Source organism: Octodon degus, unplaced genomic scaffold (genome assembly GCF_000260255.1).
Source record: "Octodon degus isolate 3935 unplaced genomic scaffold, OctDeg1.0 scaffold00112, whole genome shotgun sequence".
In the NCBI taxonomy this organism is placed as follows: Eukaryota; Metazoa; Chordata; class Mammalia; order Rodentia; family Octodontidae; genus Octodon; species Octodon degus.
In genome coordinates this window covers 7,526,340-7,546,984 of record NW_004524688.1, presented here as the reverse complement: position 1 = coordinate 7,546,984, position 20,645 = coordinate 7,526,340, and the positions used below count along the sequence as shown (strand labels likewise).

The window sequence follows — 20,645 nt, the reverse complement described above, 5'->3', positions numbered from 1 at the left end:
TTGTGTGTGTGTGTGTGTGTGTGGCCAGCTCAGCCCACCAGGGGGGCAGGGCTGGCTGGCATGTGGTGCTGGGGGATTGAACCATGGTCCCTTTGCTTTGCTAAGCTTGTTCTAAGTAGGTGCTTTAGGCCACTGAGCCATCTCACCAGCCCCAAGGCTTCAGTTTCTTAAAAGTGTGAATCAATATGATCTCAGCCCTCTGGGAGGATGAAGCTGAAGAATGGCAAGTTTGAGTCCAGCATGGGTGACTTAGTGGCTTAGCAACACTTTGTCTCAAAATAATTTTAAAATGAAGTGGAGACTGAGGATGTAACTCAAAGTGAAGCCCCAAGGTTGGATCCCAAATACTAGTGGGGGGGGATAGTGTGTGTGTGTGTGTGTGTGTGTGTGTGTGTGTGTGTATGAAAAACTTCGGTTTTTAAAAACCACTTTTTGACATTTTCCCCAGTACCCTCTATTGACAAAGAGATCAAAAGTTATATTAGCCCTCTGAGGTTAATATAAAACTCTGCATTGCTTAGAGTCTTCCACTGGCAACTCTCACAGTGAGAGGTGGCAGCACTAAAGTGTATCATCACCATGGACAGCTCACTCTGTGCCGCTAAGCAGAGGCAGGAGGGTTAGTCATAGCAGTTTCCCCCAATCCATGGCTGCTGTAGTCACTCTGACCACCTGCCCTGTCCAGCCTTCCTCCTCCCATAATGCAGGAAATCCCCCCTACCCCAAGTCACCCTTCAGAATCTGCTGCCTGGCTGTGTCCTGTGCATATTCCAGCTGGGAGAAGACCCCCTTTCCAACCCTGACCAGGTCAGAGATTTGGTTTATGGGATCATCTAGCACCGCCTACCATCGTCATGCAAATGAGTATGTGTTCCTAGTTACTCCCCCAGCACAAATCAAATGTTCTGAAAATACCTGTGAAGACAGGGGGCAGTGGCTAGAAATGGTCTGGATCAGAGGGATTCAGTACACACAATCTACGACATAGACACCATACAGGAAACGTCAACATAAATGACTATAAAAATATAATTTTATCCTTTTTTTTTTCCCCAGGTACTGCTAAGCCAAGTGCACCGGCTGAGAGCCTTGGACTTGCTGGGAAGGTTTCTGGACTTGGGTCCCTGGGCAGTAAGCCTGGTGTGTGCCTTCTCCTTACCTTGGGGGAGAGGGCCAGAGAGAGAAAATCTGTAGGTTAAAGGAGATTCAAGAGAACTGTCTTCTAATTACAATATATAGACTTTCTTTGTTTTTGTTTACAAATTATTGAAAACTAAAATTTTTCAACTTTATTTTTATTAGTACATATTTATCATATGTATTAATCATATTCATCTTATGGAAATTGTACCTGTACATAATATATCTTGATTCTTTTCTTTTTCCCCATTCTCTTCCCCACCCTATTTACTAAAACCTAAAGTTTGAAAATCAGTGTTCACAGAACATAGCCGGGTATAATAGTAACACCTGTAATCTCAGTACTGGGAAAGCTGAGGCAGGAAGATTCTGAGTTCAAGGCCCACGTTGACTACATATGGAGACCCTGTCTCAAAAAAAATAGACAAAAACAAAAATTAGTATTTATAGAACAACGAGAAATTGTATACAAACTGCACATTATGAAAGAACGATTGTTCATGGTAAGTGATATACATTAAATGTTCACAAGTGAAGTTTCATGATGCCCCCTTTGCTGCAGAACTTCAGTGGAGGAGCAGCACACCAGTAGTGGGACCATGGGGGCTAGAGGCTGCCCATGAACACATGGGAAGTCACCAAATCACTCTGCTAATGTCTATTTCAGGTTATTCACTAATTGAATGTTTACAAAAAGCATGGATAAACCAACAATGAAGGAGAAGAGAGAAAATATTAGGAAAAATAACACTAAAGGAGAGAGAAAAACCTAAAATGGAAAGATTCCTTCTATGTTTCTTCTCCCAGCATGTTCTTCCATGAGGAAAAGCTCCCACCAGTTCAATGTAGGCTAATGCTGGCAGTTCTGGGAGCTGCTAAGCATAAAGCCCGAGAGGTGCACATCTGCAGGGAGCATCCAGCCCTGTCCCAGAGCTGCATGGCCCGTCATCTGTAGCACCCTGCTCCCTGCAGGCAAACAGGCCGGGACTGGCCATGCTAACACTGTTTCTCCCCACAGGCCCTATCTGTGGGCATCTTCCCCTATGTGTTGAAGCTGCTCCAGAGCTCAGCCCGAGAGCTGCGGCCACTCCTCGTCTTCATCTGGGCCAAGATCCTGGCAGTGGATAGCGTGAGTAACTCCATCTGTCTTCGTGAGGATAGGAAGCCGTGCTGTGCATGGCACCCTGGGCTTCTCCATCCTTAACGACAGGGACACAGTGTGGGATGAGACCAGCTCCTTCTCCTGCCTTTTCCCCAGCCTCATTACCTGCAGGTACTGTTGCCTTCCCCTACTCCCCAACCTGGCTTTGCTCCCTCATCTTCCAAAACAAAATGCTGCCCCAGTGACCAGCCTTTCCATAGACTCATCTGTCTTATTGTCTCCACACTTTCCTTAGTGGCCTCCTCCTTGTTCCCTGTGACCACACCACACTGGTCACTCGGACCTGCCTCACCCCACCTGTTTTTAAGGGTATCATTCACCTGTATTTACTGGGGCCCATTGTTCAAGCACTGGCCATGCTCAGGCCAGCCTATCCTCTGCACTGTGCTCTTATTCTCCATCCTGCACAGAGCTACTCACACATCTCTCTGCTTGAATCAGTCAATAAACCCCTGGACTCAAGTCCAGCCCAGACCTTGCTTCTGAGACCTGACCTCTTGTGAGTTCCCTGAGCACTTGCTCAGCCCCACCCATGCCAATCTGGCCAAGCCCCTCCTTTTACCTGGGCACTGCACCCCTGAATAGCCATGTCCCCACACCACCAGTATTCGTTCAGTTTTAGTACCAGGGAGCCAATTCCTGGTAACCACTGTGGAGGATGTGCAGATGGCTTTTCCTAACAGATAGTATCACCTTTGATTGCTTCTCTTGTGAATACTGTCTTTGTTATATACTCTTTCACTTGTCATTGAGTGTACAGTGTTTGTTTACTGATCTTGTTCAGCAGTGTTATGAGTTCTTATTCTAGTTGTTTACCCTATAGAGTCCTTTAGACATTCTGTGTAGACCATCATTACACTTACAAGTAAGAACAATCTGCTAACTGTTGGCCAATTCTTGGGTCTCTTGTTTTTCTGCCTAAGGGCATTGACCACGATTATAGTTCATTGTTATATGATTGCAGTCCTGGAAATATCCAGGTAATTTCCTGATTTTTGTAGTCTTCCTTATCCTGGGACCTGTACCCTGCCTGCCCTCAGCTACTTCAAGCTTGACCTTGACTTGTGCTCAGCTTTGACTCTTGCTGAGCCATATATTCTGTATACAGCTCTGACCAGTGATTTCTTCTATTGCTTGTTTGTTCTTTAACAAAATATTTAATGAATATATTTTAACAAAATATTGCTTCCTGCCCATTAAAATAATTTCTGATAAGTAGTGACTACTTAAAAGATTGGTGACTATACTAGGTTTAAGAGTTAAAGGACTGAACTAGAGCCCATTTTCTTATTTATCCCAGAAAGCCATTCTTAATCCCCAGGATCACTGGCCTCTATGAGTCACAGTGATGGTGCTTGGGCCTCTAGCTCCAGTGGGGAAGTTCAGCATCAGAACTGCAGCTTAGCATATCTCATACTCACACTGCCTGTCTCTGTTACACTAAGACTTATTCTTCTCTACTGAAAGTTTGGTCTTGTGGTTCAGGAAACAATTCTTGTTTGTCATTTCCATTTTGCCCTTCAGATTCATTAAAGAACCACATTTAAGTAACAGAAGGGCTTTTTTCAGGAAGTCATCTCAAAACTGTTTCTCTTCTTCCTCATTGTCTTTGGCATCTGTGCTGGAACATTTAGAAACTTACTGACACTGTTACTTGGTGCTTGGCCATGGTACCATATGGAAGGGCTCCTGGGTGCACAAAAAAGAGATCTGCTGTAAAACAAGGCACAAGTTAAGGTAGCAGAGTACAGAGAAGGCACCCAGAGGGCAGAAAAGGCAACAGGTAAGAGCCACAGGCAATGAGCAGCATATCTATGATTGAGGACACTTGAGCTCACACCCCCAGTCCCCTAGTCTCACCTACCCTTTCCTCTGCTGCATGAGCATGTTAAAGCCAACTTTGATTCTCATAATTATCTGTCTTTGTAATGCCTTTATTTTGAGACATAGGTCTTACCTTTATTAGTCATCTTGGAAGAGGCTAGATCTGAAAGTAGATAACCTGTCTTATCTGTGTGTCACCATTTTCTCTGACTTCAGAGCTGATCATCACATTACAGCATATAGGGGACAGGTTTATATCCTTCTCTTATCTCTATTCTCTCCCAGGGCCACATGGGCCACATTCTACCCTCACTCCGTCATTAGATTACCAGGCAGATGAGAAATCAAGAAATAATGAGGAAAGAAAATCAAACCATTGGGTTGGAGAGATAGCTCAATGGCACAGCGCCTGACTGGCAAGTGGGTATTCATGTGTTCAATTCCCAGTACCAAAGAAGAAAAGAAAAAAAAAAAAAAAAAATCAAACCATTGAAACTTGTTTGGACCTGCAGAAATATTAGAATTGGAAGACAAGGACATTAAAACAAAAAAGTCGGGAAGATGGCTCAGTAGAATAAGCACTTGCCTGGCAAGCACAAGGACCTGAGTTCAATCTCTGCTTCCACCAAAAATATAATAATAATAATAATAATAATAATAATACAATATGAGAAGTCTGTTCTATGTATTCAAGATTCAGAGATATAAAAAGCACGTAACTCAAACTTTTGGAGATGACAGTGACAATCTATAACATGAAAAATACTCTGGATAAGATGAATATCTGAGTAAACATTATAGAAGAAAAGGGAATGGACACTATCCAAAAAGAAAACATAAGACAAAAAATATGTTTTAAAACTCAGTGAGCATTATTGAGCCTTCCAACAGCTGCAACAGATGTGACATGTGGTGTGTAGAGGTCCTGAGGGGTAGGCAGAAAGGACATTTGAAGAAATAATGGCTGAAGTTTTTCCAAATGTGATGAAAATTATAAAACCACTGATCCAGAAAACTCAGCAAGGCCCAGGCCCAGGAAACAGGAAGGGGGTGCACCACAGGCAGTATAGCCCACCACTTATAACTGTGATTAGCTAGAGGTCCAAATTGCAGCCAGTAGAGAAGACCAGATAAGTGAGCAAAAACCAGGACAGTAGCAGCTCTCCTACCAAAATCTGAAAAATTACCCCTGTAAAGCAACAGTTGTGAAATAAAGAAAGAAAAGCTATTAGCCTAAGTCAGGAGCTATAGCATATGCTTTTGTAATCCCAGCTACTCAGGAGACAGAGGCAGGAGGATCATGAGTTCAAGGCCAATCTGGGACTCTTAGCAAATGAGTGTGCAGTTCAGTGATAAAACACTTGCCCTGTGTATTTTAGTCTTTTGTTGCTGTGACAGAATTCCTAAACTAACAATTTAAAGGAGGAAAGGCTTATTTTGGCTCACAGTTTCAGAGATTTCGTTCTGTGCTGATCTGTCTGTTGACTTGGGGCCTGTTTCAAGGTAGAGAAAAGCTGCTCACTGCATGGCTACCAGGAAGCAGAGAGAAAGGAGCTCCAGTGACTGCTTCCTTTAATCAGGCCTGACCTTCTAGAAGCCCATTCATCTATAAACTCATCAATAGGTTAATCCATTGATGAGATGAGCACTGTCATGATCCAGTCACCTCTCTCGGCCCTACCTCTGAACACCGCTGCTGTGAAGAGTAAGCCTTCAATACTTTATATTCAGATCTGAACATCTAACATAAATGAGGCCCTGAGTTCAATCTCATACCACTACCACCATACACACACAAAGAAAACGAAATTAAAATTTTTTATCTAGTACATCTTTCCCAAATAGAGGCAAAAGAAAAGCATTTAAAAAGCATAAAAGCCTTCATCACCAAGAGACCCACTGCATGAGGCCTCTTGTACTACAGTAAGGAATGTTGGCAAAAAGTCCTTTAGATTGCAAAAAAATAAATTCAAAAGGGAACATCAGTGTACTAGAAAGAATGAGAAGCCCCAGAGAGAATGTTTTGTAAATCTCTTTCAAAGGTAATTGTTTGAATGACAGTAATAACAGTACACCATGGAGTTTATGACATGTGACAGCAGAGTACATAGTGAAAACAGCAAAAAGGTTGGGAGGAGCAAGATGGAATTATATTTCTGATTCTTATGTTTTGTTTGCAATGGTCTAATACCACCTGGAGGTGAACTATGAGAAGTAAAGATGTCACAGGTCTGGGGGTAGCTAAGTGGTAGAACACTTGCCTAGAGCACACAAGACCCTGGATTCCATCCCCAGCACACAAAACAAGAAAGGAAAGATGTAGAGTGTAACTCTTAAACTACTACTAGAATTAAAGAAAAATTAGTTAACCAACTAAGGAAAAAGCATGACATAATTCACATATACACTGTATAAAAGGAGAGAAAATGAATAAAGACTAGATGAGATCCCTAGGGGAAGAAAAGATAAAATGGTAGACTTAAACCTAACCATATCAGTAGTCATGCATAATCTAAATTCCACAAAGAGAGTCCTTTCTGGGTAAAAAAGGAAAAACTACATCCTGTTTATATATAATGTACACTTGTAATAAAAATACACAGTAGGTTAAAGGTAAAAGGATTAAAAAAAAAAAAAAAAAAAAAAAAAAAAAAACATGCTAACACCAAGCAAAAGAAGGCTGGAATGTTAGGTAGCCACCCAGGGTGGTACCAGAGAAAAAAGGTCTTCATGGTGTTCGAATCCAGCCTTCCTAAGAGCACAATGCTTGTTCACCCAGTAACATCCTCCAAGTACACTCAACAGGACCTTGTAGAACAGCAAAGAGATGTAAGTTAATTCACAGTTACACTTAGAATTTCAGTTTCCTGTCTCAGTAATGGACAGAACAAGTAGAGAGATCAACAAGGAGAGTGGCAAAAGATGTTACCTGTCAGACCTAGAAATTGCTGCACTACACAGCCACAAGAGTGTGTGCTTTTCAGGTGAGAGGCCACATCCCAGCTAAAACACAGCACTTTTAAGGGAGTGAAACTGTTTACAGTGAGTTCTGCAACCATAGCAGAGTCCAACACACCCTTAGTAGACACCAAGAAAGTCTCAGAACACTTGAGAACCAAATAATGCACTTTTCAGTAAGTAAATGTTTTAAATTATAAGGCAAATTTTAAATAAGAATAAAACAGGGCCGGGGAGATGGCTTAGTGGAATAAGCACTTCCCTGGCAAGTGCAAGGGCCTGAGTTCAATCCCTGGTTCCACAGGGGAAAAAAAAAAAAACAAAAAAAAAACAAATATGTGACAAAGTTTTGAATGTATTATAATTAAATAGCAACCTATTTAAAGCACATATAATGTTTAATATAATGGACATGTAATTATATACCTTTAGATATATTGTATAAATCTTTCTATTAAGATATAAAGTGAAATTTTAGTAAGAGCTTTCAAAGAGAGAATCTTTTATTTCTTTTTTTTTTTTTTTCCTGTATTTTTTTAGGAAAGGGTCTACAGGGTGTTCAGGGTCTTACTACTAGATTCAACTTGTAGTGATTCTCCTGTTTATAGCCTCCCAAGTGCTGGGATTCCAGGCACACGCCACTATGCCCAATCTCAATCGCCATCTCTGCGCGCCCCAGGGGCAAGCCCGGCACAGCAGGCCTGGGGATCGAACCCCCAGCCTGAGCTATTTGGCCGGCCCTCAAAGAGAGAATACTGAGGAAAATAAATATTTCAAATTCTTTTTTTTTTTTTTTTCCGGAACCAGGGATTGAACCCAGGCCCTTGAGCTTGCCAGGCAAGCACTTATTCTACTGAGCTTTCTTCCCAGCCCCTTTAAAATAAATATTTTGTACTAAGTGATAAAGAAAGTACAGCATAACAAAATTTGTGAGGCAGAGCTAGACAGTGCTAAGGGGAATGTATAACATTAATTGCGCACAGTAGAGAAGCAGAGAAGACAGAGGCCACAGCTTCCTCCCCAAGATATCAGGAGAAAAGCAAAGTAATCCCAAAGCAGGGGGAGAAAGGAAGTAAAGACCAGAGTGAAAATCAGTATGAAAGAAAGCAGTGAAATAGTATAGAAAATCTACTCAGCAAAAGCTAGTTATTTCAACCAATCAGTAAAATTGATAAATCGGGCTCAGATCAGTAAGGAAGCAGAGAAGACACATATCCCAGTGTCCGGGATGGCAGAGGCAATATCCTGCAGGTTCTGGGGCGTTAAGAAGATGATAAGCACATGCTGCAAACGGTTCAGTCTGAGAACATCCTAAGACTTTCATGCAGTGAGCCTGTTCCTAGATAACATAATCTGCTCACTTAAGGGCAGAGCTGGGTATGATGTCACACACTTATAATCTCAGCAGAGGCAAAAAAAAAATCACAAGTTTGAGTCCAAAACAGGCAACTTACCATGACCTTGTTTCAAAAATAAAAGGCCTGGGGATGTAGCTGTGTGAAAAGGCCCTGAGTTCAGTCCCTAGGAGACAGAGACAATATGAATGAATATCTGAATAAAGAAATTGAAATTGTAGCCTAAAACTGTCCTATGAAGAAAACTCTTAAGTCCAGATGGTTTCCCTGGCAAATTCTCCCAACATTAAGGAAGAAACATATGGGTGGTAAGAAGCCCTTTTGCATATCATTATGGGAGGCTAGCATTTCCCTGGTACCAAAACCAAATAAACACATTATAAGCAAAGAAAACTACAAACCAATATGCCCCCCTTGTGAACATAGGTACAAAGATTCTAAACGAAATTTTCTCAGATCAAATTTAATATATACAAATAATACAGAATGACCTGGTGGGATTTCTTTCTGGAATATAAGGTATCTAAGAGCTAAAATGTGATGACTGTACAAAAGCAAAAAAGAATCTAAAAGCTACAACTCTTGTTGCATAGGTCTTGCTTTATCTTGGTCTTAACCATCCAGCAGAAAAGTATAAAAACAAAGTATAAGAAGTAAAGCCATCCTGTTATGTTGAGCTGTAGGGGACTCAGGTCAACAATTTCTAACATTGCCAGTGAAGCGGAAGACCCAATGCTATTATGGACTACTGAACTCTTTTAGAATATTTTGCTGAGTTAACACACCTATAATATTCAAATGACGGGACTTAAAAAAAAAAGGGATGCAGATGAATGTCCATTTTGTATCAATGTCCATTGTGTATTCAAAATGGTTAGGATAGATATATAGTTACATTCTCTTAATGAATAGAGGGATTTGTTCTAATAGTGTTTGTAAATAGGATATCATGTCTGCATCTTGTACAGCAAATAACCATTAGGAAGAGAGTATGCAATGTGTTTATTATTGAAACTATCATACCAATTTGATTTGAAACTGTCTCATTGCTATTCGTCTCTCAATAAAAATTATGGGGAAAAAAACAACAAAAAAAAAAAGAAAAAGAAAAACTGCCTTACCATCTCTGTTCACTCAGAGAAAGCATTTAATAATACCTAAGATCTATTTCTAATGAAATGATAAATGTTCAGCAGACTGTCAGATTGAGAGAACCTTTTCAGTCTGATAATATGTACAGGAAACCTGCAGCCACTGTCACACAGATAGTGAAAGACCAGTGCCAGGATCTGGAACCCACTCCAAGGTTCTGGCCTCAGCATTATACTGAAAGTTCCAGGTGGTACAATGAGACAATGAAAAAAAGATACCCAGGTGGGAAAGGAAGTATAACTGTCTTTATTTTTAAACAATATAATTGCCTGTTTAAAAATCTGATCACATCTATTAAAAATGCTATCAAAATAAGTAGGATTAGTAAATTATCCAGTTAGAAGGGCTGGCCAGATAGCTCAGTGGATTAAAGAGCCTGCTTAGGCAGATGCAGGGGCAGGGAGTTTGATCCCTGGGCCTGCCATGCCGGCCCTGCCCCTGGGGGCGCACTGAAATGGATGGAGACTGGGCATGGTGGCACACACCTGTAATCCCAGTTCTTGGGAATCTGTAAACAGGCAGATCACTATGAGTCCAGTCTAACAGTGAGACCCTGAATACCCTGTAGACCCTTCCAAAAACAAAAAAAAAAAAAAAAAAAAAAATTTAAAATTATCAGTCAAAAGGAACTATACTGAATTTTCAATTCAGGAAAAAAAATTTATGTATAAAATTATGTGAGAAAGTTGTTTTCAGTTAACATTGTTGTTTCTCTGCTGAGTGGTAACACACACCTGTAATCCTAAGGCTGAGGCAGGAGGATCCCAAATTCAAAGTCAGCCTGGCCTTTGCTACCAGAATTACTTTTCCTCTCATTGCTGAGACAAAATACTCAATGCCCAAAATTAAGAAAGCAAAGGTTTATTTAACTTAGTTTGTGGAGTTGTCAGTCTATAGTTAGCTGGCTCCCAGGCAGGGTGGGTAGGGTGGCAAGGCACAGGGGCAGCAGTTCAAAGCAGCAAAGACAGCAAGAAGCAAAACAACAAAAAGCAGTGGGGGAGAGCAAGCCTCTTTTCCTGCCTTCTATTGTAAGCAGGCTCCCACCCCCTGAGGGGATGTATGCAGCACTCACGCCAGCTCTATGCCTTTCTCTTGCACAGGCTGAGCATGTTTACAAAGGGAGAGACCATGGCCCCTGCTGAATCACTTAAACTTCTAAACTCAAGTTGACACAATGAACAATATCCTAGAGCTGTAAGGGATGTTGGGAAGCGATATAGAACTACTGAGTTACTTAGTTAAGCTTCTAGACTTCTCAAGTTGATACAGTATATCAACCATTACTGCAACTTAATGTAATTCTATCTCAAAAATAATAAAGGGAGTTGTGGGCTGGGGAGATATCTCGGTGGTCTAAGCACCTGCCTGACAAATGCAAGGTCCTGATTTTGATCCCCTGTACCACATGCCATGCTGGCCCTGGAGGCCCAGGCCCACTTGCTGGCCTTAAAACATGGCATGGTGGCATACAAATCCCAGCACTGGGAAGCCTAAGACAGGAGGATCACTAGAGTCCAGACTGCATAGCAAGACCCTGTACCAAAAAAAAATGTGGATGTAACTCAGTGGTAGAGCACCTTCCATTGCCACAATGCATGGTAACTGAGTACAGTTCCTGATTGAAGTTCCAGAGGCTGTGGACATGTGGGAGGAATTTGTTTATGTGCTCAGTGTCAGTAGTAGTGCTGTATCACCCTCACATTTCGTGAGAGTGGTAATAACCTCGTGATTATGGAAGTAAAAGTCCTTTGTCTTGGAATGTTTTGGTTGCAAAGCATCATGCTATCTGCAGCTTTCCAAGGTGCAGAAAAATACAGGGGTAGGGAGGGGAGAAAGTAGATGTAGTGGAATTTCTTTTTTTAGTTTTCCTGAAGATGTATGTTTGGATCAGAGGTCAAAAGAGCATGACTTGTGCATGAGTAATGCAGAAATGACCGTATCTATAGTCTACTGCTAATGCTTTGGGAGGCTGGCAGTGATAGTGGGTTTAATAAGTTTCTCAAGTCTGTTGTCATTTGTCTCTCTGCTAATTAACAAGATTAAGGGAGGGGAGGCAGTTAATTAAGGACTCCTGTAAGCTGGGTTCCACTTAATTGAGATTTTTTTCATAGGCACAATTAATATGCAACTCAGGCAGACATTCCAAGTTACAGTTAATAAAGTTTTATTTATAGCACCACCAGGGAACACCAAGGGCACAATGTCAGTGAATTTGAAAATACACTCTTGAGTTAGTATTTAGAAAGTACCGCACATCCAAGTTTGGGGCTACAGAGAGACTTGGCCATGCCCTGGTCCTAAGAAGAAGCCCTTCTGTGAAGGCAGCCATCTTCTGAGCTTTATTCCCAGGCCAGAACTGATTCGCCTTCCCTTGCAGAGAGGCTTTGATGCAGCTCCCTTCCTGGGACATCACAGCCCCCTTCTTCCCACCTCTCCTGGCTTCCCCTGCTCCTCCTTCCTCATACACAGATTGTATTTAGAGGTTTCCTCCTGTGCTGGGCTCTCGCTTATTTGCTCAAGTCCTGAACTTATTGTTCCTGTGCTTTCTGTCTTAATAAACTTTATTTTTTGGAACAGCTTTAGGTTTACTGAAAATTTGACAAAATAGTACCTCATACTAAGTTCCCCCTGTTGTCATCTTAACATCATAAGTGATTCTGTGTTAGTACCTCTTCATTAACCACAGTCCAAGCTGTAATCCTATTTTGTTGGCTTTGTCTAGTGTCTTCTTTCTGTGCAGCATCTCATACAGGGTCCCTCATGATCTTTAGTCATCCTGTCTCCTTGGGCTCTTTTGGGCCACCCCGGCCTGGGAGTTTTCCCTTGGCTTCTTATTTTGTTTCTGTTTCTGTTTAGATACAGGGGGTCGAAACCACAGGGTATTCTACAGCTCAGCTAAAGTGTCCTCAGCCTTTTTTCATTTTATTATGAGATCTCACTAAATTGCCCAAGCTAAGCTTGAACTTGTAATCCTTCTGCCTCAGCCTCCCCAGTAGCTGGGAGTGGCTGGCATTACAAGCTTATACCACTACACCTGGCTTCCCTTTTCTTTGATAACCTTGATGTGAGGAACATTGGATTTTGTAGATGGCTCTACTCCTGACACTTGCTGATTATTTTCCCTTTAGACTAGTGATGGTTTGGGGAGGACCACAGAGGTAAAGTGCTGTCTTAGCACATTACCTCTAGTGTCTGTGCTGTCACTAGGACATCTCACTGTCAGTGACAGAATGGCAAAGTCAGTATTCTTTGGTGCCTCACTGTGTTACTATTGTCACCCACCTCTCCACGTTATAACCTTGAAGAAGATCACTGGGATATGCTGGGGAATTTTGTTTTGTAAGCTGCTTCATGTCTGTGGCTGAACTTTACACAAGTCTATTGTCTCTGCAGAAGAGAGGTAAATGTGTGTGTGAGGTAAATGGGTTCCCTTTTCCTGACCAAAATATGAACACTCACCCTCTCCCTACTTTTGGTAAACCTCTTTTGTCTTATCTCTCATGCCCAGATTCTTCCTCCTAACTCCTGAGTTTGATGAAAAGGACAACCACAGTTTGGCTCTGAAGAATGTGAAATGATCTAGGTCTCTTGTGTGGTCCAGATAGTGGCAGATTCCCAGGGCTTATCGGGCTGTGTCATGCACTAGGCAGCGCCTGGATTTTCTCACAGTACTACTTTTCAAACAAGGATAGATTGACTCTTCCAGCCTGGAGTTACCTACCAGGTGCACTGTGATTAGTAATTGTGATATTTTGCCTCAGTACACTTTTGCTTGGTATTCTATGTCTTCATAGCAGCCATGCATAGTGGCCAGGCTTCCTCTTAAGACTTCACAGAGTTCTCAGAGGTTACCAAAGAAGCTGGAAGTACATCTGACCTAAAGAGACACCAGGGAGCTCCACCGGAGTTCCTACAAGAGGGAGGCAACTTAGGTCTTCCTGGCAGGCAGAGCCTGTGGGGCTCAGGCACCATGGGTAGGCAGGAGAGAAGGCAGAGAATAGGAAGGCTCCAAGAAGATTGGAAGAGAATAGAATAGGCATCTTCCAGTATTCAGAGAGACTTCTGTTTGTTTGTTGATTTGTAACAAAGTCTCTCTATGTAGCTCAGTCTAGCCTTGAATTTTTGACAATCCACCTGCCTCAGTTTCCCCAGTGCTGGGGCTACAGTTGTGTGCTACTCACAGCTGGCCTCAGAGAAGCATCTTGAGCACAAATGCTTGTCATACTGACTTGTATCATACGCAGGTCCTTGGGTCATTGGCACCAAGCAGTGAAGGACACATCATGGGCAGTGTCAGGCCTAGTTAAGACAGTTATGTTTACACTACAGAAATAACTGAGTTCTAGAGAAAAGCAAATTTCCAGATGAAATTCGTGCCACAGACCTTAGCCATTCATCCCTGAGCCAAGCAAGGAGCAAGGAAGTAAATACACAGATGAGTAGTAGGTTATCCCAGAGGGTTAACAAGTGAAAATCTAGAAATGACAGGAGCAAAAAAGCTGGAAAGAAGACATTCTAAATCCTAAGATTACTTTGTGTATTTGTATGTAAATACATCAAAGACTTGCTGAGTCAGGAGGTTCATAGGTTTGGGGCTGTCCTGAGTAGCTCTGTAAAACCCTATCTCAAAATAAAATTTAAAAAGACTAGGGATATATCCCAGTGTAGAGCATGAGCTTAGTGTACACAAATTCTTGGATTCAATCCCTAATACCACCCAAAAAGAAAAATACTGAAGAAGAAACAGAAGGCTTTATTGGACTAAATTCCATAGAAGGAATATAGAAAATTGTTTTTTTTTTGTTTTTTGTTTTTTTTTAAATATTTATTTATTTTTATTTATTACATTTATTTATTGTGTGTGTGGCCAGCTCAGCCCACCAGGGGGCGGGGCTGGCTGGCATGTGGTGCTGGAGGATTGAACCGCGGTCCTTGTGCTTTGCCAAGCTTGTTTCAAGTAGGTGCTTTAGACCACTGAGCCATCTCTCCAGCCCTAGAAAATTGTTTTAAAAAGAAAACCTATCCCATTTTCCAAAGAAGTCACCAAGTCTGATTTCATATAGGGTTTCTAGCAAATCCATAAAGAGTAATTAATTTTGTTATGATGTTAAACACTGGTAAGACTTTTTTTTTAAGGAGGAAAATGTGTTAAAATTTTTTTTTTGAAATGTGCATGATCTACAATGGAAATAAGTGCCACTCACCTATACATTTCAAAATAGTAAATTTCAGTCAAGCATGGTGATGCACACCTATAATTTCAGCACTTGGAAGGCTGAGACAGGAGGATCACTGAGTTCAAGGCTAGTCTGGACTACATAGCAAGCTTAAGGCCAGCCTGAACTGCATAGTGAGACACTGTCTTTTAAAAAAAAAAAAGTAAACATATGTTATGCATCCTACTGCAAACTATATTACATTCACACTTATAAACATTTAGAAATAACACAGCAGAATATTGAATAGATAATACACTATGACTGAAGGAGTATCTCAAAGATGCAATTCAATATCAAGAAAACTGTTGGGGCCGGGGAGATGGCTCAGTGGAATAAGCGCTTCCCTAGCAAGCGCAAGGGTCTGAGTTCAATCCCCGGTTCCACCAAAAAAAAAAACTGTTAAAGTAACACATTAGCAGAAGAGTGCTTACATGTGTCATCTCAAAAATAGGAAAAATACTAAAACTGGCATCAGTAGCTGCTTCTGTCGCCCTCAGTGTTTTCATATCAGCCAGAGGTAAGACTCATACTTAATACAGGAAAACAGCATTCCCACTAAAATAAGAGCAGTGTCCGAGGCCTGCTGTCATCAGTCACAGTTAGACAGGAGAAAGGCATGAAACTATTATTCTTTGCAAGTGGTAGGACTTCATGCCTAAAAAATCCAGTGGGATCAATTAAACACTAAGAAAACTTACTAAGAAGATTTAAAATTAGTATACAAAAAATCCAAAGTAATAACCAGGTAGAAGATGGAAAGATCACCCCATTTATAGTAGAGTCATAAATCTAGGAATAATCTTAAACTGAGACATGAAGTAAACCTTAAAACATTCCTAAGAGACACAAAAATCAACTTGAACAAATAAAAACATACTCTTGTTTTACAGAAAGATTCAGCATCATAAATATGTCAGTGTTCTCTAGGTTAATTTATAACTTTAATATAACCCAAATACAATTACCAGCAGAGTTGTTGTTTTTTTTCTGAAACTAGACAAACTTATTCTGAACTTGAACTTGAGAAATAAATAAGAAGCTGGAAGTTTCTAAGTAGGAAAAATAAGGTTGAAGAACTAGTCCTATCAGCAAGTTAGTCATGAAGACTCAGTAATGAAGAACAGTGTGGAATATGGTACTAGATCACAGATAGACACAGATCAAAAGCATGCCACAGAGACAGACCTAAACACACCTGATATTTTAATCGCATCTTAAGTGTGTGGAAATGAGACCAGAGCCTTTAATTTATGGGATTAGAGTAACTGAGAGGCCACCGTAGTTGAGATTTTGAATGTCCCACCAGAGTGCAAGTGTTAAAAGCTTGGTCCCCAAGCAACATTATTGGAAGGAGTTTGAATCTTTAAGGAGGAGGCCTTACAGCACTGGGGTGTGCCCTTAAAAGGAGATTGTGGTGCCTTGGCCTCTCTTCTAGTTGTGCTTGGTTTGCTTCACTGCATGTTGTCACCATGATGTGTTGCCTTGCCACTGGTCCAGAGGCAATGGGACTAAATGACCACAGACTGAAACCATTAGCCAAAATAAACCTTTGCGCCTTACACATTGGTTATCTCTGGTATTTCTTCATAGTAATGAGAAGCTAACAGAGGCTGATTGCACAGCTAGACCCCTGGAATTAACATTAACATTTAAATATAAATAATAAAAACATCAGAGAAGGCCCGGGGAGATAGCTCAGTGGCATAAGCGCTGCCTGGCAAGGTCCTGAGTTCAATCCCCGATACTAAAAAAAAAAAAATCGAAACACTAGAAGAAATCAGGCAAATTCTGCTTAACCCAAAAGTAATGAAAGCCTTTTAAACTATGACTCAAAATCTAGAAGTCTTTGGAAAAATAATAACCTGACTGCACACAAATAAAAAAATTCCAGGTGGAAAAATAGTGTCACATGCCCGTAATCCTCAGAAGCTGGGGCAGGAGGATTGCTTGGAGGTCAAGGCCAGCCTGAACTGATAGTGAAACCCTGTCTCAAAAAGATAAACTGTATTACAGATAAAAGAGTAGGCTTTCAGATATGCAAAGAGCTCCTAAAAAAATGAACATCCAACAGTCCAACAGAGAAATGGTCGTAGGACATGAGTCAACAGTAGTTCATAGAAAAACACAGCAGCCGGCAAGATAACTCAGCGGTCTAAAGGCAAAGTGCAGGGACTGCAGTTCCAGCCGCAGCACCATCTGCCACATCAACCCTGCCCACAGGGTGGGCTGAGCCAACCACAAAAAGAAAAGAAAAACACAAATGGTTAATTATGGGCTGAGAATATAGTTCAGAAGGCTTAAGTGCCTGCCTGGCAAATACCAGTCCTGAGTTTGATCCCCAGTAACACACACACACACAAAAGGACAAATGATTAATTATATTAAAATGCTTTATCTTTTTCATAATATAAAGTAAAACTGCACTTAAAATAACATTTTTTTTCCTCTCAAACTGGCAGAAGTTCAGACATTTACAACATGCTATGTTATAAAAGCACCAAGGGCTATATATTTTTTATATTGATTTTATTGAGAAATAGCAATGAGACAGTTTCAAAACCAATTAGTAGGACATTTTCAGTAATTAATACATATTGTTGTCTTCATAGTGGTTATTCATAGTACAAGATACAGACATGATATCTTGTCCAAACACTATTAGTACAAATCTTGCTTCTCATTGAATGAAGAGAAAGTAGCTATACATCTATCCTATTTTGTATATACAGATACAAAATGGTCCTTCATTTATATCCCCTTTTTTTGTTTAGTTTTGTCAGAGATGGGTATTCCATTGCCATTTAAATATTGCAGGTTTGTGAATTCAGCAAAATAATCCAATATAGTCCAGTAGTCCATACTAGTAATGGGTTATCCATAGGACTGGCAATGTCAGAAGTTGTTGACTCGAGCCTTTTACAGCTCAGCATATTAATACGACTTTACTTTTTATAACTCATTTTTATACTTTTCTGCTGTATGGTTAAAACCAAGATAAAGCAAGACCTATATAACAAGAAATGTAACTTTTGTATCTGCCAAGGTCAGTCAAATCCCCTCAGGATTTATCCTGAAACCCTATACCGCAGTTTGTAAATCCTTTCAGTGTCAGCCATGTAGATGAGTCATGGCCATTGCTTGACCAATTTGCTCTCTGTGAAATCCTGAGAGAATGTTTTCTCTCTATGTGACTCCCCTTAGGCACACTCTACATCATCGATCACTTTCCTCTGTGGTCCCATGTCTTAGTTGCTGGGACAGATACCCAACACCCATAATGAAGGAAGGAAAGGTTTATTTAGCTCACAGTTACTGGAGGTTTCAGTCCATACTCAGCTGGGTCCAAGGCAGCCTAGCGCATGGCAGAGAGCAACTTTTCATGGTGGTGGCAAAGAGCAAGAGTGCAAAAAGGAGGGGTAGCAGCAGCTCACTTCTCTTTCCTCCTTACATTGTAATGCAATTACCTGTCCCTGGGCAGGTGCAGCATCCACACCCACAATAATCACAAACTCCAGAAGCTGCCCCAAGACTGCATGAGGTTTTGGGAGGACAACTATACACAAACCATAACACCCCATAATCTCCCTGATCAGAAAATTTGGGGCATCACTGAGTCACGGGATGTTATAGTATGGGTGGTTGTATGTCCTGAGTCCTCACTGACCTTGAAAGGCTAGGGCCAAAATGTTGGCTGTCGTTGCTGAAAGGCTATACATTTCAAAACTACTAGTGCCTTTATCTTTGTTCTAGCAGTCTGCCTTGTAGAAATCCATACTACAGTTTTACCTTCCTATCTAGGAAATAGAAGTTTGTGCATTGCAGTATCACTTGTAATTATAAACAATGGTTTGGCTGAAGAGTCCAGGTACACGTAGGAGACTGGCTAAATCAACACCAGCCTGCAGGAATATCACAAGCACTGGATAAAGAGCAAAGAAGTGCATGTGAGCAGACATGGTACCTTCTCCAGCATGCATGCACTTTTCAGCCAAGAAAAGGAAGGTCACACATAACAGATTATCATATTGTACCTCATAAATATGTATAATTATTATGTATTGATTAAAAATTTTAGAGAAAGCACAGAACCACCAGACATAGTAGGTATTTTTGTTTAAGAAAAGGATGGCTGGGTGTATATACTCATACTTACGTTTCTGTAAAGAAAAACCATCAGAGGAATAAGTAAGAAACTAATTCTAAAAACATACAACAGCAGAGAGGGAGAGAGCAAATTGAAAAATAAGCATCTGTGTTGTTGTTAATGTCTTGCCTCATGTGGAAAGTTACGCTCAGGGTTTCAGGCACAAGGAGAGGCATGTGTCTTCAACTTCCTAGTAGGTAAGCTGCTGAATGTGAGGAGCAAGTGAGCTCTTGTGACTCATAAACAGAATCCTTGCTTGAGTATTATGTTTCTAGGTACTACTTGTGTTAAAGAGCTGGGTATATAAACACCCCCTGTGTCCTCCATCTGTCTTCATGGTGGCTCCTTGGCAGTATCCTACTGCAATGCTAATCACCCACCAAGGGTTCGCTCTCAGGCACTGATACTTTCTTACCATTTGTGTGCTGCGGTGAGCCTCTCTGACTCACAGACCTGACCCTGCAGAAGGGGTGGGGGGCAGGCTTCCTCCTGCTCTGTTCTCATGGATCTGTTTGTAAACAGCATCAATAGTTGCTGCAAACACAAATCATATGCTTACATCTTTCTTTTTCCCCTCATCTTCATTTTCCGTATTTTAAGTGTGTGATATCCTGATACACGATGTTCAGAGTGGTTTTCAATGTGATAGGGGAGGGGCAACCAAGTAAACCATTTCATTTTCCTGCTTTTCTCTCTCTTCCATCCCCTTCTTTTTGCTCTGGCCTTGATATGTCACATCTGTGCTTGATCTGGGACAAGCAGCAAGCACAACACAGTAAAGCCTCTGGGAAGCCTCTGCTTTGACAGATTTTTGGCTGCCAACACCTGGCTTTTGTCAGAGCCCCCAGGTCTCTTCTCCACTGAGCCTGTGTTTTTCCCAAGTGTGTCACCTGTTGATGGCTTTCATACCCTTGTATTTTGAAGTCTTGCTTTCCGTTCAGTATAATGAAGCCCCTTGCCTAAGCCATTCATGACTGGGGAGAGTGCATGGCATGGGGTGGGGACTTGCAGGAGAGGCCGGAGCTCCTGGGGGGTAAAAATATGAGTGTTATAAACCAAGAAACAATGATACCTGCTGAGCACTGAGAATGGAGGTAGGCTATGAAGAGGTGCGATTACCACTTAATTAAAACAGATCTTTTAATAGATAACTAATAATTGCCAGACTCCTGATTTAACAGCATAATAATAAAGTTATCACTTTAGATAGTCTGACTTAGGAGACTCAGATTCAGTATTAGTAGAGTATGAATTAATGACACTTTACTATTTGACAAGACAGGTCTAAGAATCTTTCTTTGAATGTGTGGGCTTTGATTTGACTTGTCAGAACATCTGGTTTGAAAACAAAGAAAGGTGACTTTATTCCCAGAAGGAACTCCCACTGCTGTTTCACTATCCACTCTGCTGGCCCTAGGGGATGAGTCTTTATTGGGAAGAATGGTCTATGCTGTTAGTTTGTCAACAGCCTCAACTAAGGCAAGGAACCTCTGAAGTGCGCTTCTTTAAAACTGGCAGGCTTCATTGCCAGTTAAACAGAAGACCCAATGCTATTATGGGCTACTGGACTCTTTTAGAATATTTTGCTGAGTTTACACAGCTATAATATTCAGTAATGGAACTTAGGAAAAATGGGGTACACCGATGAATGTCCATTCTGTATCTGTGTATTCAAAGTGGTTGGGGTAGAT

The 20,645-nt window shown here is 41.1% G+C and overlaps 1 protein-coding gene across 2 annotated transcripts in view; it reads left to right on the top strand.

The window, feature by feature from the left end:
• Rptor (regulatory associated protein of MTOR complex 1) overlaps positions 1-20,645 on the top strand; it is a 427,093-nt gene that overhangs the window by 333,246 nt on the left and 73,202 nt on the right. For both annotated transcript variants that reach the window (XM_023699242.1, XM_004639505.2), the window contains exons 12-13: positions 1,057-1,140; positions 2,159-2,269. In XM_023699242.1, coding sequence (XP_023555010.1) covers positions 1,057-1,140; positions 2,159-2,269 — 195 coding nt within the window. The remainder of the gene's footprint in view (positions 1-1,056; positions 1,141-2,158; positions 2,270-20,645) is intronic.